Source organism: Ictalurus punctatus, chromosome 11, assembly GCF_001660625.3.
Source record: "Ictalurus punctatus breed USDA103 chromosome 11, Coco_2.0, whole genome shotgun sequence".
Classification (NCBI taxonomy): domain Eukaryota; kingdom Metazoa; phylum Chordata; class Actinopteri; order Siluriformes; family Ictaluridae; genus Ictalurus; species Ictalurus punctatus.
In genome coordinates this window covers 19371199-19388459 of record NC_030426.2, presented here as the reverse complement: position 1 = coordinate 19388459, position 17261 = coordinate 19371199, and the positions used below count along the sequence as shown (strand labels likewise).

Sequence of the window (17261 nt, the reverse complement as noted above, 5' to 3'; positions counted from 1 at the left end):
CTCATGTAAACACCTTAATCACAATATTGTCTCATTCAGAATAAGGTCAGTAATCAGATTACTGCTGTCCATGTAAACGTACTGAGTGATAACGGTACGTCTGGTTTTATTGCCAGGACTGCACATCACTGCACAGTGTTGTGGTTGTAACGATTATCATGGTTCTATTAAGATGGTAAGATAAACGCTCTTGTTTGCATGCAGCTGCTTAGCTTATTGCCAGTGTTTACACAGTTTCAATAAGTGTGGAGCTGGAGGCACAAGTGTCAGGCGTTTACAGAGTGCAAGACCTCCGAGTAAAGCACCTGCTGCCTGCATTAAGCCCACTGTGTAATTCTAACCGGTACAGTGTTGGATTAGGTTTATGGCTGTTCGTTGTGATCGTGAGACAAGGCCACCTCCATGTCTTACCTAGTCGTACAGTCCAGTAGTTACAAGCTTGTTTGAAAATTTCCGAGGTATATTTTATATCGCCTGTGAAGGTTTTGGGGGGGGTTCTGACTATCAGATGACACCAAGCATCCACCAACACTGTGTAAGAAATTAGTGAAAGAAAACAGCAGTCATGGTTTAATTGTTTTTTTTTTTTTTCCCCCTGAATGAAGAAACATGTTTCAAGTCATTTTACTCGGGAAATCATGCCTGTATATTTTTAATAACTTCTTGTAAATGTTTTTTTTTTTTTTCCCCCCTGCCTCAACAAATCACAACCTGCTTCTCTGACCCCGCCCACCAGACATTAATATTCATAAAGCAAATCATATACCAGTGTATTAAAGTGTGTGTGAAAAATGGCCCCAGCTGTTATTTCATATAGTGGGATGATTGATTGCAGCGATGGCCGGGCGCGATGTTCAAGAGGAGAGCTGAAAAAATTCTACTAGCTAGCAGTCACTCAGCATTACTATTAGGAAACCATTAATGTTGAGGCTTATAACACTGGGTCGCAACGTATTAAAGTATTACACACACACTCACTCTCTCTGTCTTTCTCTCTCACACACTCACTCACTCACTCATTGAACATCATTATAGACCGGTCTCATTTTTATCTTTTTGTTTTCCCGGTGTGTAGTCATGCCGTGTTTTGAAGAAGAAGCAGGTTAAACGGTGAATGTGGTTCTGCTGCTGTTCGTGATTCCACACAAAAAAAAAAAGCTCCACTTCAATGTAACAATAAATAAGGCTTCCTTCCCGTCCTCCTTTCCTTTTATTCCTTCCTCCTTTTATTCCTTCTAGGGCCGCAACTAATGATTATTCTGATAATCGACGAATCCGTTGAATATTTCTTCGATTAATCGGTTAGTTGAATTAACAGGCCAGTTTTTATTTTCTGTATTTCGAAAATAAACAAACGTTTTCACCTTCAAACATTGTGCAAATCGAAGGCTGTGAAAAAGGTATTGAGCGTATCTGTGTGGATCACGCTATACATTGTGCAAAGGATTTTTAAAAATATTAACATTAGATTTTGAAGGGGAAAAAACAAAACAAAAAAAAATCGATTGTCCACAAGCTTTAAAGCAGAAATTCTATCCCTATATTAAAATGTTAAAAAAAGAAAAACAAAAGCACAGACTAAGTGTTAAGTGGTGAGAGGTTGAATGTTCTGCAGTAACACACATTCACTCGTCTGAACACGGTAACTCCTTACTTTATTCTGTAAATGTATCACACTTCCTACATTTCTATACAATTACATGTTCTAACCCCATTACAGTTACTGCTCTCATAAACACAGTCTAAATCTAAAGTTTGTAAACATCGCTAATTACAGCATCATATTTGATTGACGCGTGGACTCGCGCTCGTTCCGTGAAGTTTAACGGAGACTCTCTCACTGTCGGGACGAGACTTTATTTAAAATGGAGATACTGGTGTGAATTTCGAACATGTACAGATAAGGATATGAAGGTAAAAGTGTTATTTCTGCGCTGAAGAAAACATGTCTGGAACACATTAAACAGCACACGCATCTGTCGGAGCATCTGACACGACGAGCCACGTTAATACACTTCCGAGTTTGTTTGAAGCGCTTAATATAAAACATTCTCATGTTTTGGACGACCTGGATCACAGAAATGCGCTTTTCACCACCGTGAAGTGACATCACTGATGGGGTGGTTATCCACAGTGACGTCACTGATGGGGTGGTTATCCACAGTGACGTCACTGATGGGGGGGGTGGTTATCCACAGTGACGTCACTGATGGGGGGGGGGGGGGGGTTATCCACAGTGACGTCACTGATGGGGGGGGGGGGGGGGGGGGGTTATCCACAGTGACGTCACTGATGGGGGGGGGTTATCCACAGTGACGTCACTGATGGGGGGGGTTATCCACAGTGACGTCACTGATGGGGGGGTGGTTATCCACAGTGACGTCACTGATGGGGAGGGGTTATCCACAGTGACGTCACTGATGGGGGGGGGGGGGGGGGTTATCCACAGTGACGTCACTGATGGGGGGGGGGGGGGTTATCCACAGTGACGTCACTGATGGGGGGGGTTATCCACAGTGACGTCACTGATGGGGGGGGTTATCCACAGTGACGTCACTGATGGGGGGGTTTATCCACAGTGACGTCACTGATGGGGGGGTTTATCCACAGTGACGTCACTGATGGGGGGGGGGGGGGGGTTATCCACAGTGACGTCACTGATGGGGGGGGGGTTATCCACAGTGACGTCACTGATGGGGGGGGGTTATCCACAGTGACGTCACTGATGGGGGGGTTGGTTATCCACAGTGACGTCACTGATGGGGGGGTTGGTTATCCACAGTGACGTCACTGATGGGGGGGGGGGTTATCCACAGTGACGTCACTGATGGGGGGGGGGTTATCCACAGTGACGTCACTGATGGGGGGGGTTATCCACAGTGACGTCACTGATGGGGGGGGGGGGTTATCCACAGTGACGTCACTGATGGGGGGGGGGTTATCCACAGTGATGTCACAGACCCGACTACTCCATAATGACAATCATTCTACATAATTTTAATTATCGTTTAGTTGATGCAGCCCTACTTCCTTCTTTTCTTTGCTTATTTCCTTTCTTTTTCCAATCAGTTATTTTAGTTCTTTTCCTTCTTTCCTTCCTCTCGTTCTTTTTTTCCGGCTTAGCTCTGATAGGCTGTGTGTTTAAGCCAGTGCTGATTGTATGTGGTTTGGGACGCAGCCCGTGTGGCAGACCTCATGACGCGGTGAAAACACCGATCCCAGCGCGTTGTTCAGATCGGTCTGTAGTGGGATGTAGATAACGTGTGATATTCAGCACTCAGCTGAAGAAACTGAACTGAATACAGCTTTCATCGTTCCCCCTGTGTGCTGCGCCTCCTTCGAGTCCAAACCACCAAAACAAATGCAATATTACGTTTGGCTTACTGTAAATCTTTCTCGCTTTCCTTTAAGCCAAGCTTTTGCTGGTTTAAGACGTAAGGGCTGTTCCTGTGTTCTGCCTGTTCGCGATTACTGCGGGTCTTTCAGGGGGAAACGGCATTAGCGAAAATTGCGTAAACATAATTCAAGGAAAAGGAGCGTTTACTTCAGATGTTTCTACATACAAGGAGTACCTGATAGCATTTAATAACAGACTTCAGCTAACACACACACACACACACACACACACACACACACACACACACACACACACACTTTCTCTCTCTCTCTCTCTCACACACACACTCGCTTTCTCTCACACACACAGACAGGCAGACAAATATACAGAGACAGACACACAGACTCTTTCTCTCTTGCGCACACACAAAAGTAAAAAGTACTTCACTTCAGTTTAACAAATAAGACATCCTTCCTTTCTTCCTTCTTTCCTTTGCTTATTTCTTTTCTTCTTTCAATGAAATATTTTTCTTTCTTTTGTTCGTTCTCTTTTTTTCTTTTACCTCCTTCCCTCTTTTTAATTCTTCTCCTTCATTCCTTCCTTCCTTTTTTCTTTCTAATTCTTGTCCTTCCTTCATTCCTTCCTTCCCTCTTTCTTTTTCTCTTCCTTCATTCCTTCCTTCCTTTTTTCTTTCTTTTTCTCTTCCTTTCTTCCTTCCCTCTTTCTTTTTCTTTTCCTTCCTTCCTTCCTTCCTTCCTTCCCTCTTTCTAATTCTTTTCCTTCCTTCTTTCATTCCTTCCTTCCCTCTTTCTTTTTCTCTTCCTTCCTTCATTCCTTCCTTCCTTTTTTCTTTCTTTTTCTCTTCCTTTCTTCCTTCCTTCCTTCCCTCTTTCTAATTCTTTTCCTTCATTCCTTCCTTCCTTTTTTCTTTCTAATTCTTGTCCTTCCTTCATTCCTTCCTTCCCTCTTTCTTTTTCTCTTCCTTCATTCCTTCCTTCCTTTTTTCTTTCTTTTTCTCTTCCTTTCTTCCTTCCCTCTTTCTTTTTCTTTTCCTTCCTTCCTTCCTTCCTTCCTTCCCTCTTTCTTTTTCTTTTCCTTCTTCCTTCCTTCCTTTTTTCTGTTTTTCTTTTCCTTCCTTCCTTCCCTCTTTCTTTTTCTCTTCCTTCCTTCCTTCCTTCCTTCCCTCTTTCTAATTCTTTTCCTTCCTTCTTTCATTCCTTCCTTCCCTCTTTCTTTTCCTTCCTTCATTCCTTACCTCTTTTGAATTCTTTTCCTTCATTCCTTCCTTCCTTCTTTCTTTCTTTTTTTTTCTTTCCTTCCTTCCCTCTTTCTTTTCCTTCCTTCCTTCCTTCCTTCCTTCCCTCTTTTGAATTCTTTTCCTTCATTCCTTCCTTCCTTTTTTCTTCCTTTTTCTTTTCCTTCCTTCCTTCCCTCTTTCTTTTTCTGTTCGTTCCTTCCTTCCTTCCCTCTTTCGTTCTTTTTTTTTTCCCTCCCTCCCTCCCTCCCTCCTATATGGTGAGATTAATAAATCTGATGAAAAGGTGTTTGATGATGTAATGGATTCGGGATATTCGGGAGTTCTGGGATATTGAGCTGTTTAGTGTGTATGATGAGGTACTGTGTGATGTGGCGTGTTGATTTGGATGTCACGGTTTAATGCCCTGGTTTGAAGTCATTTCTGGATCAGGAACACACTGCTGTATGTGTATTAGGATGAACCGCAGTGTGTCGGATCTGGTGGGAAAAACAAACCAAGCAAACTTCTCTGCTGGGCCTTTTCACCATGCCTACCGATGGCAGGAAATCTCATTCCCGTATTTCAATCCAGTTCATTCTAGTTCACTGACATGGCCGTGTCTCTCAGTTTTCTTGGAAGCACATCTCACTGAGCCTTTATCTCTTTCTCTCGCCCCCACAGAGAATTTTCAACTCCTTTGTGTACACGGAGAAAACTTCAAACGGCGAGACCGAGGTGCAGCAGGTGAGTAAATTCTCTCTTTGTGTGTGTGTGTGTGTGTGTGTGTGTGTGTGTGTGTGTGTGTGTGTGTGTGTGTGTGTGTGTGTGTTTAGTCTCCGGGGCAAAGGACGGCAATTAAAATTCGACAGCGACTGTCTGGTTAGCTTTGAAGCTTACTTTGTTTGTCTGTGCTGAACCACTGGAGCTACTGAAGCGGCGAGAGTCAGCGGTCCCGCGCTGTATTTAAGGCATAACTTCCACAACGTTAAAGACGACGTGTTTAAACTCCCCATATTTAATCAGAGCGCTTTTTGCACTTTTTTTTATTTTTTCACTTTCCACTAGTTGTGGATTTTAATCAGTCGGCATGGTGGGTTAGATGTCTGAGAGTATTTCGTGTTCTTGAGATCAGACCCTCTCCTTGCACAATCTACAGCTAATTCTCTTTTAGATTTCCGATGGGCTGCGTTTTCCTTTTCAACATCCGAGCGTGCAGAACGGATGAAAAGTAGTGTTCGAGGCTAACCGGGACTCGTTTACAGTATACAGATTAATGGAATGTTCCTGACAAATGATAAACAAACAAAGAAACAAATACATAAATAAATGCTTCAGTGTTGCTATGAAACCCATAACAATAAGTAAAAGCAAGTATGCACCTGAATATAGAACTGCTCTGTGTGTGTGTGTGTGTGTGTGTGTGTGTGTGTGTGTGTGTGTGTGTGTGCACGCGCATGCAACTGTGTCTATGTATCAGTCTGTCTGGTTATGTGTCTGTCTGTCTCTGTGTGTCTATCTGTCTGTCTCTCTGTGCATGTCTGTGTGTGTCTGTCTCTGTATATTTGTCTGCCTGTCTCTCTCCCTCTCTCTCTGTGTACGTGCAACTGTGTCTATGTATCAGTCTGTCTGTCTCTGTGTGTCTATCTGTCTGCCTCTCTGTGCATGTCAGTGTGTGTGTGTGTGTGTGTCTGTATATTTTTCTGCTTGTCTTTCTGTGTGTGAGAAACATGCAACTGTCTATGTATCAGTCTGTCTGTCTCTGTGCACGTCTCTGTGTGTGTCTGTCTCTGTATATTCGTCTGCCTCTCTCTTTCTGTCTCTCTGTGTGTGTGTGTGTGTGTGTGTGTGTGTGTGTGTGTGTGTGTGTGTGTGTGTGTGTGTGTGTGTGATGTCTCTGCAACACACACCTGGCAGAAAAGCCCAGAGCTTGAATATACCAGGATCGGGTGTAAATTTTTATTTATTTATTTATGCTCAGGTTGCCTTGCCAAGAAAACCCCCCTGTGAGCGAGTCGTTCCTGTGATGCCAGGTCTCTCCTGCAGCTGTTTACTGTCCGTTAGTGAGAGATTAAGCCGTCTGTTGGCACCCCGAGTGTTCCGGCACCTCAATAACTACCAGTGCACTAATGTCTGAGCTTTGGGAGTAGACGATAAAGTAGTCGGCCTGCTGAAGTGACGCAGACCCAAAGCACCTGGGATTATAGCAGTTATTTCAACAGTGCATCACTTGTTTTATTCCGCTACACCAGTCATGAAAATGATCAGAAATGGTAGTGCATCTCTGAAATAGAAACATTCCCCCCAATCCCCCGCCCCACTGTGTGTATAAGTGTGAAGATATCCATGAGAGCAGAGTTTTTTTTGTTTTGTTTTGTTTTTGAACAAAAGATCACATTTTTAATCAATAAAGATGATTTCTCACAGCCTTCTTTGCTCATATTTATCAAGGGTGCCAATTTTAGTGGAAGGCACTGTATGGGTGTGAAGGTCAGATGTCCACAATCTTTTGGACATATAGTGTAATATAGTGTTATAGATTTGGTTCCTGAATAAACTGTCTTCTGGTGCATTTTCCGGTCTCCATTTTGGATGCTCTGGAATTCTGCCGTGTTGTTGGGTTTTGTAATGTGGCGCATTTATGAAACAAGTTTCTTCCCTTTGTCTTACATTCTAGCAGGAAACGGTCATTCTCTTCCCAGCCTCTATTTTACTCTTTTGTTTGGTTAATAATGAAACCACAAAACACAAACTCCTTTCTCCCGAAGACTCTCCCATGTCAGAAAATGACTTCCAACTTCATAAAGCAAGTTATTTATTGATTTGGTTTATTGCATGAAGATTCAAATCATCATCGTAATTCCTGAAAGATGCCGTTCCATGACGTGGACTTTTACTTTTGGAGTAAAAACTGATCTCAGATGTAGCGTTCTGTAAATAGTTTGTCTTCAAGGCAGATCCTAATGATAGTTTAAGTCATAAGTGCTGTTCAACTTTTCTGTCTGTTCGCAGTTTTGACTCTGAAGGAAACGTGTAATCGGTAAAATAAAACTAAAAAAATTGCGTCAACAGATATAATTCGAGGAAATTGCTCGTTTAGGTTGAGAGTATTCTACTATAAGAGTACAACGTTAGCTTTGAAACGTTTCTACCGAGTAACCGGTGACATTCAGGTTGTGTGTTCTGAACCACAGACGACTTGACCGTGCTGAAGTCATGACATGGCACGTCTGTGGAGGGAGGGAAACCACCTAGTGAGAATTATTTCCATGGCTTTGAGACAAAAAGTCAAAGGTCAAAGCTGACCTGAATGCTTCTCTCCTTTTAAAAGCAAAGGGTTCTGTATTTTGAATGTATTCATTCATCATTCAGTACATTTACATGGACAACAATAATCCGATTATTAACCCGATTAAGACGATACTCTGGTTAAGAAACTGGCATGTAAACAGCGATTATTGATGACCTTAATCTGATTAAAGTCATACTCGAAGTAAACACAAATCGAATTAAGACGTGGAGTATTCCTGTTTTAGTCGCATTATCGACGTGTATTACAGACACGTACACACCTTCATCACTCTATTAACGTCGTGACTTTTCACCGCATTCTGCGACCGGACACGTACACATACGGCAGTGCTCTACCGTTTGACGTCAAACAAGAGAACACGGCTGCGTCCTAAACAGCGTACTTACCTACTACACAGTAGGCGAAATACATGTATTTAACCTACTCTATAGACGGTGAGCACGCGGTTTGGGACGCAGCCCACGGCGGTAAGCAGTCGTCTATTTGCACGTACAGCACGACTAATATTTAACTACCCTTGAAGCTTCCATAAGATTAAAAATAAAAACACCCAAAACTGTATACGGTGCCATAACGAAGACCAACTGTATGTCGATACGTGAAATTCCGGAGGGGACGGCGTGGCGCGGCGACATAATGATGTGTGCTGTTAATCGCTCTATGTTCTATAACACGTAAAACAGGAACGTGAAAGGAGTATTCTAAAAGCGACTCATGTAAACACCTTAATCACAATATTGTCTTATTCAGAATAAGGTCAGTAATTAATTACTGCTGTCCATGTAAACGTAGTGATTGTTTAAGTGCATTGCGTTGTGACCTCCTGCCTCTTTACCTGAGAAACTTGTATAAACTTTAGAATCACAGATACAGTTTTATCCGATGATATAATTGTTATTGCGTGTAGATTTTACCTTATTCATGGGTTCTCGAGTCTGTCACGCTTGACCTCGTTTCATTGTGCATGTTTGGATTTGCTCAGTTTGGATCTTCTTTTGTTATTCCTGATACCGGGCCACACATAGCCCTCTCTGAAGGCTTAGACTTTTTCCTTCACCCAGTGTTATTTTTGGTAGAACTACGATCCAAATTTACCGCCGATTTGCCGAGCTGTGTGGCTGCGTTGCACACGGTCAATGGGTCATGGGCTATATCTCCATATCCTGGACAGACTCTGTGTTTTTGCTATGAATATGAGCAGGGTTAATAGTCATATCGCAGCCATTATTGTGTATTAGGTGCGAGTGTGAGTTGTGTTTGGCGTGCGTGCGTGTGCGTGCGTATGACTTGCGATGTGGTTGAGAGTCTTAATGTCTTTTTTTTTTTTTTTTTTTTTTTAAAGTGCGTGCGAGCATCCCGACAGTGTTATTGCGCGCTGCTGCTTCGCTAAATGAGCCAGCGTTGAATGAAAATGCTGGTGTGCGTGTAATTTATGTTCAACACCTGGGGGGGGACCCTTACTGACGAGCCAGTACTGCCCGAGCTCGTAATTTCCCTCTGGGAACTTCTTACCGAGCAAGTAAGCCAGAGTGCGTAGACGTGCAGTTATTTCGGCATTAAACCCTCACACGAGAGGCATGCCAAAGTTCTCACACTGATCCGCAAGCTCATCTACACCGCACACTTCTTTTGAACTCAAGTCGTTTATCTGCAGCGTGAGGTGTAGGTTATATTTGCAGTGTATGTCTAATTCTGATCGATTTCTTGTCTCTAAGGTTGAGTCTTGCTCTCTTTGATGTAGACTGGGGAAGCGCGTTAATCACTCACTTCACCGGCAGCGTTAATGAAGCAAGTCGTCTGGATTGCAGCCTTTGCTGCCTCACTTTAGGTCATCACTTTATTTATGAATTTCAAACGAGTATCCGTAACAGCGTTGAAGCTTTGGCCAGGTTTTTCTTCAGTGGTGACGGCGAAGAGTTAATATTCGCAGACAAATCTATCTGAGATTTCACCCAGCCGTCAGAACAAGGGTTTGTATTGCCATAAGTCACACCCATTTGTGTCCAAGAGTCCAGGCTTGTTTCCCTCAACTTCTGTCAATTCATGGAATGCCAGCCAATCACATGTCTCAATCTTGTCGTATATAGATGAACTCCAGCCATTTCCGCCCCCCCCAAATGACCAATAACTCGTTTGTCCACGAACTTTTCCATTCTCCTGGTGGTTTTTCTCCTACATTTGACCCGACTTGGAAAGGACACGGGGTGCTTGTGAGCGTGAATGAAGGTATATTCACAATTTACAGCCTCTTGACATGTTTAAACCTACCTTGACAAATTAAGCTAATCTCTTTCAAACCGAACAAAGCGGGCTAAACAGAAAGCAAAACCAAAAGTTCATCATCCATTTTTCCAGCCTCAACAAGAAGCCGTTCGCGGTTAATACAAAGTGCTGGAAACGGAGCAAGCCACTGCCGACCGTGAGAAACCTATCAAGGCTCTTGAAAACGGGCGCCTTCTTGCTAAAGTAAACAGCTAAAGTTTGTCACTCCAGAAATCAAAATATGTGTACTTTAGGCATTAAAGAAAACGACAAGAAGGGGCACGCTATTGAATTTGGTGTGCAACTCATTCCAAAATTGCTAAGGAAAGACAACCTTGCTATGGCTGTAAAGTTCGATCAGGTCCACTAATTGTCCTGTCTGGCTGCTGCATAGCAGCTAAAGCAAAGGATTGTGGGATATATTATAGGACAGTGAGGTTTATAGCTGTTTTTCTTCAGATGTACTGGGATTTCATTTTAAATAGATGACCATACAGTGGTGCTTGAAAGTTTGTCAACCCTTTAGAATTTTCTATATGTCTGCATAAATATGACCTAAAACATTAGATTTTCACACAAGTCCTTAAAAGTAGACAAACAGAACCCAGTTAAACAAACAAGACACAACTATTATACTCGGTCATTTATTTATTAAGGAAAATGATCCAATATGACATATCTGTGAGTGGCAAAAGTATGTGAACATATTTGAAGAGCAGGGATCTATCAAAGTCTGATCTTTACAGCACGTTTGTGGAAGTGTATCATGGCATGAGCAAAGTAGATTTCTGAGGACCTCAGAAAAAGAGATGTTGATGCTCATCAGGCTCCAAAACCATCTCCAAAGAGTTTGGACTCCACAAATCCAGAGTCAGACAGATTGTGTACAAGTGAAGGAAATTCGAGACTAATATTATCCTACCCAGGAGTGCTCGAGCACCAGTGATCACTCTAAGAGCAAGATGTGTAGTAGTCTGCGAGGTCATAAAGAAACCCAGGGTAACTTCTAAGCAAATAAAGGCCTCTCACATTTGGCTAATGTTAATGTTCATGAGTCCTCCATCAGGAGAACACTGAACAACAATGATGTGCATGGCAGGGATGCAAGGAAAAAGTCACTGCTCTCCAAAAAGAACACTGCTGCCCATCTGCAGTTTGCTAAAGATCACATGGACAATCCAATGGGCTGTTGGAAAAATGTTTTGTGGATAGATGAGACCAAAATAGAAATTTTTATTTTATTTTAAATGAGTAGTGACATGCTTGGAGAAAGGAAAACACTGCATTCCAGCATGAGAACCTTATCCCATCTGTGAAACATGGTGGTGGTAGTATCATGGTTTGGGCCTGTTTTGCTGCATTAGAGCCGGGACGGCTTGCCGTCATTGATGGAACAATGAATTCTGAATTATTCCAGCGAATTCTAAAGGAAAATGTCAGGACATCTGTCCGTGATCTGAATCTCAAGAGAAAGTGAGTCATGCAGCAAGATAACAACCCTAAGCACACAAGTCGTTCTAACAAAGAACAGTTAAAGAAGAATAAAGTTAATGTTTTGGAAGTCAAAGTCCTGACCGTAATCCAATAGACATGTTGTGGAAGGACCTAAAGCACGCGGGTCATGTGATGAAACCCACCAACATCCCAGAGTTGAAGCTGTTCTGTACTGAGGAACGGGCTAAAATTCCTCCAAGCCGATGTGCAGGACTGATCAACAGTTACCGGAAACGTTTAGTTGCAGTTACTGCTGCACAAGTGGGTCACACCAGATACTGAAAGCAAAGTTCACATTCTTTTTCCTCTCACAGATACGTAATATTGGATCATTTTCCTCAATAAATAAATGACCAAGTATAATATTTTTTGTCTCATTCGTTTAATTGGGTTCTCTGTATCTACTTTTAATATCTGATTACGTTTTAGGCCATGTTTATGCAGATACATAGAAGAAAAAAAAATATGTAGGCTATTTGTTACAGATTTAAATATATACTTTCAAATAAGTCTTACTGATTCAAAGCATTCATTTTTCCTAAATATTCTGTTTGCTCAACTTGCCGTGACCAGTTACTTCATCGTTATTGTTTGGATTTCCCATTATGCCCCTAAAGGCTATGTATTACATCCTCAAATATCAAATGTGTATCATAAATGACATGGAATTGCACTCTCTGACATGAATTTAGAACTCGCGTCGTGCGCTACCACGATAGCACGATGACGAGTGCGAAAGAGCCCTCTGTTCATTCGAGTCCGTTTTGTTGTGCTTTCAGTTGGCGAAGAAGATCCGGGAGAAGTTTAACCGCTACCTGGACGTGGTGAACAGGAACAAGCAGGTGGTGGAGGCGTCGTACACCGCCCACCTGACTTCCCCGCTCACAGACATCCAGGACTGCTGCTCCATCCCACCCTCCATGATGGAGTGAGTAGAGCCCGTTCCATCCTCACAGGGAATTACGAGCTCGTCTAATGAGTTCTGTAGGATTTCTGGAAACTTATTTCCAGTTCTAGACACACTTTTATTTATTTATTTACTTACTTACTTACTTCAATCATCTTTGTGGGGATCTTTCACTGACAGTTAATACTGTTGCTAATTAATGAGAGCATTTCAGTGTCATTTTTTTTGTCTTTGTAGTCCTTGCAAAGGGCTAAATATGCGTGCGCACACACACACACACACACACACACACACACACACACACACACACACACACACACACACACACACTGTATGTTTCACCAAATCTTTTAGAGATGCTAGAACGGGATTACATCGTTTCAAGCATTGATTATCCCCATGTGTGTTAAATCATTTAGAGATGCTTGGACAGAGCTGTAATTGGACAGAAAGGTTCTGAGCTCTCCGGCTAACCGACATGCCACACACCACCGTGTGTTGAAATGTCACGAGCGTCCTATCTCTAGAGGAAGCTCGAACACAGAGGCGCTGTTCAAATCGAGTCGAGATGCTCTGTGCTTTCAAGCCTAATCTCAATGGGAGCAGCTTGCAGAGTTTCCACAGTTATCTCCTAAATCTCATCCTTGTGGTGTCGCTCTCTGTGTGCTGTTTTCATCCCCAGTCTGCCTTTTTCTTCTTTCTCACTTTGTTCTCCACATTTTCATTCAGTAATTTTTTTCCTCCCGCCATCTTTCATCTCCTTATCACGATTTTTTTCCCACACTGAGCCTCTCTCCGCTCCCTTACTATAATCTCTGATGACATTCTAAATGGGATTTTTTTTTTTTTTTTTTAAATCGTAAAGAATTTGCATGAACCGCCAGCAGGTCCGTGAACCATTTCTGAAAGTATTCTTCATCCTTCCAGCACACCCACACACACAGCACACGGCTTGAAACTCGGCTCGTCTGCTCTGTGGATTCCACACTACGCTCAGTTTTACTGAGACCAGGTATAGGTTGTGCACTGGAGCTGCTTGTGTAACAGCATTTCTCCATTACGGATTTGAGTTCAGCTCTCACACACCGCAAACTTTTGTATTCCCCGTACACGTTTGCTTATTTTATTTGATTTCGATATTGTATACAGTAGTATGTACAGGTGTAAGCGAGCCAGACAGAGTTACCCAGTTTCCAATACTGGAGCTCACAGAGACTCGGAGGTTGGTTTCAGTTTCGGAGGAACATATTCATCTCTCAAGTAGACTCAACAAGCAAAAAATGTTGTCCGTGTTGAACTTGATTGGGTTAAAAAAAAAATCCCGCCAAAAAAACTGAGTAATGTCCAAAATAGCAGAGAATAATAGTGTTACAAATGTTTTTGTAAGATTATTGCCAGTGCACTTATGTAGGATTTTGGAGTATTTTTTATTTTTTTTTGCTGGACTTTTGGATCTCTATCCTAAGTGCTAGGCGTCCAACTGTCACTAGAACGTCTGGTATTTCTCATTATTAAACTTGGCCAATGATTTGACTGGCATTAAGGATGACCAACCAGAGAGTCTTTCCAGAGTTTGTTAACAAACAAACAAAAAAGATTACCCTATTTACCAATCGTGATGCCATGAACCACACCATTTCTCAATGCAGTGACTGTATCTTGCTCAGATGTGGCGAGCCAGTCAGATCCCAGTATTCAAGATCCTTGTGGTTACAGAAGTGTGAAGCTTAGAAACTTACTTTCCAAAGAACCCTTAAGGAATCCCCTTGCTAGGGACCTGAAGTATCGTTCCTGACCTTTTAATTCCCCATGTCGTTAAACCTCAGGGAAGAGAGAGTGAGAGAGTGCGAGAGAGAGAACGAACCCGAGTGCCAGAGTTGATTGCCTGAATTGTGAGCCAAAGCCGTCCGATAGCACATTGCTCCTAAAACTTCAAAGGCTTTCCATAAACACTCCCAGACTCTTGGACCACTTTGTGAAAATTTGCAGTTCTCGCTGTGACAGTTTTGGAAAATTCTCCCCGACGAACCAGCGCCGCAGGCCTTCAGTTGTGGCTTAGAGGTGAATTTGTACTGGATATGACTGTGACATTTATATAACCATAAAATAGACATGAAAGGTAACCGAGCCATGTTGATTGCACCGAAAGCTGAAATATTCGTGATCTGCAACGTACTTAAAATAATGACAGGCAATCCCAGCTGAAGTGCACAAAATTATACTAAGTCTCCATAAAGTATAGGTTTTAATTTTCCCTACGAGTGGAATACAACATGAACTAGTCATATAGAAAACTACAGATAGGGAAAAAAATATATATATACACATATAGGGGTGGCAGAAAAGATTATTTAGAACAGGGAATTTGAGAAAAACATTTTAATTCCCTTAAGAGCCTTTTATAGAAGTACCATTTTAGATGATATGCTTTTTGTTTTTTTTTTTGTAAAATGATGAAATCTCGGTCCTTTTCACTCATATTAGAAGCACGGCATGTATCAACCCAAGCGGCCATGGTGTCAGAAACATGCGATGGTGTGAACAGTCCCATGGGCTCTTCATCCTTCATCGGAGCCTCTTACAGCTGCCATTTCTGCCCTCACTTACGGCAAACAGACCGAGTGTTCGACACTGTATCAATGTCATGTGCATGCTACTTATCCAGCCTGGGTGTTTTCTAGCACACTCTGACCTCCGCTTAAAATGTAAGGAATGCTTTAATCATTCAGTGCTCATCCCAACGAGAGCCGCTTCGCTTATCCAGCCATGCCGCCGTCTCCAAATAACCACGTGATCTTCCTCTGCTTAAAGCGCTCGAGGCCAGCCTGCAGCCATGCGTCCTGATCTATTCATTTTCTGATGGGGGATTTTTTTGGATTTCTTCCTGATCAATGCTTGAATAGGCCTCTCGTCAATATCGGTGGCTTTCAAACAACATTCTGTTGCCTCGTGTCAGTACTGCTTAATGTCATTTTTAAGCAGCGTAATTAAAAATGTATCGAATGATCAATTGTTCATTTTTAAAAAAGTTTTTTTTTTTAAATGCACAGTAAACTACTAAAATGACCCGCAATCATGTCTACATGTTTCCCCTCATAAAAAGATCAAACGGCAAGAGTTTATAAATATTGATAAGTTTGCACATTGGCAAAATTTATATCGCAGTATAACAGGATATCCCTTGAGCACATTTTTTTACCCAGTAATTTTGGTATTCTTTGGCTTGCTGTTAACAATAAAACCAAACTTATTTTGAATATCCAGAAAAAGATTATTAAAAAGACAACCTGAAGAAACCTTAAGCTTGTTATTTAGGAGCCCTCTGAATGAACAATGCATGGTTAGTGGTTGCGAAACTATACAATGGGTTTTATTGTTATTGCTTTTGATTGCTGTTCATACCTTTTTAAAGAAGAATTATGAGCAGTGTACTGAATGAGCTGTCAGGTTGCTGGTGTTGGAAACGTTTCCTGTCGTGCTGCCAACCCAAAGCCCGCTCTTGCCACCCAACCCTGCCTACGCTGTGCTCGTCCCAGGGCCTTACTATATACCATAACAGACACGTTTTATTCATTACCGACGTTAATTAAATGAGTGCCGATGCCGAGTGACGATCCTGCGTACTCCGTTATAATAACAATTAACCAATTTTAGCGTATTTCACCATAAAACCGAGTCTGCGCTCATACACAGCACACCCTGACATACTTTAACGCAGGAGTTTATTAAGTCTCGTCAGTGTGGGTTCGATGAAGTTGCGTAAACCTGATCACATTTCTCATTTACTCAGACGTGCACATTGTGTTTTCTGGTTTTGTACAGTGGCATGTTTTTATAGTTTGGAGTGGGGTTGGGAGACTTGTTTACCAACATTCCAGACCCTCAGCTTGGCGTCTGTCTGTAGAAAGCCGAATCATGGGAAGTTCTGGTGGCCCAGACTAAATTAGAAGCTTTACATAAGTGACGGGCAGTAAATAAATAACTTTCTCTTTCTCATCTCTGACATTAAACTGCAATGTGGTAATAGTTAGTCATTCAGTGTTAAACGAAGCCCAGATTTAGTAGATGCACAGCATTTCAGTTTTCTCCTCCATCACAAACCCCTCCCATCCCCCTCTCTGCCCTTCCATTAGTTTAATAATTCACGCTCGGTTTTAAGCGCTGGTTCAGTGATACAGCGGCATGGCTGACAGTGTAGTATACTCTGGCCGCATGCCTCTTTTATCCTCTGGATGCTGGTGCACTAATGACTCGTCATTCTGATAGATGAGGAGTGAGAGAAGGCCAGTGTTGTTTGGTTCTTATCTCCAGGGAGCTTCCTGAGCTTTATATTAGCACTGGAGTGGAGCCCCAGACCACCTGATCGTATCACCTTCCAAATCAAGTGCTGCTAAAACAGGATGGAAGTGAGTCTGAGACTGTGCTAGTGGGGGTGGGGGGGATCAGGCTCTGGTAATGTTTATGTCTGACATGTAGTGTCTGTGCAATCGTTACGGAGACCATATGAAAGCCTGAGGCACACCTACCGCTTTAGATCCTAACGGGGGGAGATCAGTTATTGCTGAGACGGTGAGTATGATTTAAGAAGTGTGTTTCATATACACGATATGGCTAAAGGTTTGTGGAGAACTGACCATCACACACACGTGGGTCTTCCCCTCACTGTTGCAACAAAGTTGGAAGTTGAATTAAAATAGGATGTCTTTCTATGCTG

The 17261-nt window shown here is 42.4% G+C and overlaps 1 protein-coding gene across 1 annotated transcript in view; it reads left to right on the top strand.

Moving 5' to 3' along the window:
• Positions 1-17261, top strand: part of cachd1 (cache domain containing 1) — a 97988-nt gene that overhangs the window by 37342 nt on the left and 43385 nt on the right. The window contains exons 2-3 of the mRNA XM_017480066.3: positions 5256-5318; positions 12420-12568. Of these exons, the coding sequence (XP_017335555.1) occupies positions 5256-5318; positions 12420-12568 (212 nt within the window). The remainder of the gene's footprint in view (positions 1-5255; positions 5319-12419; positions 12569-17261) is intronic.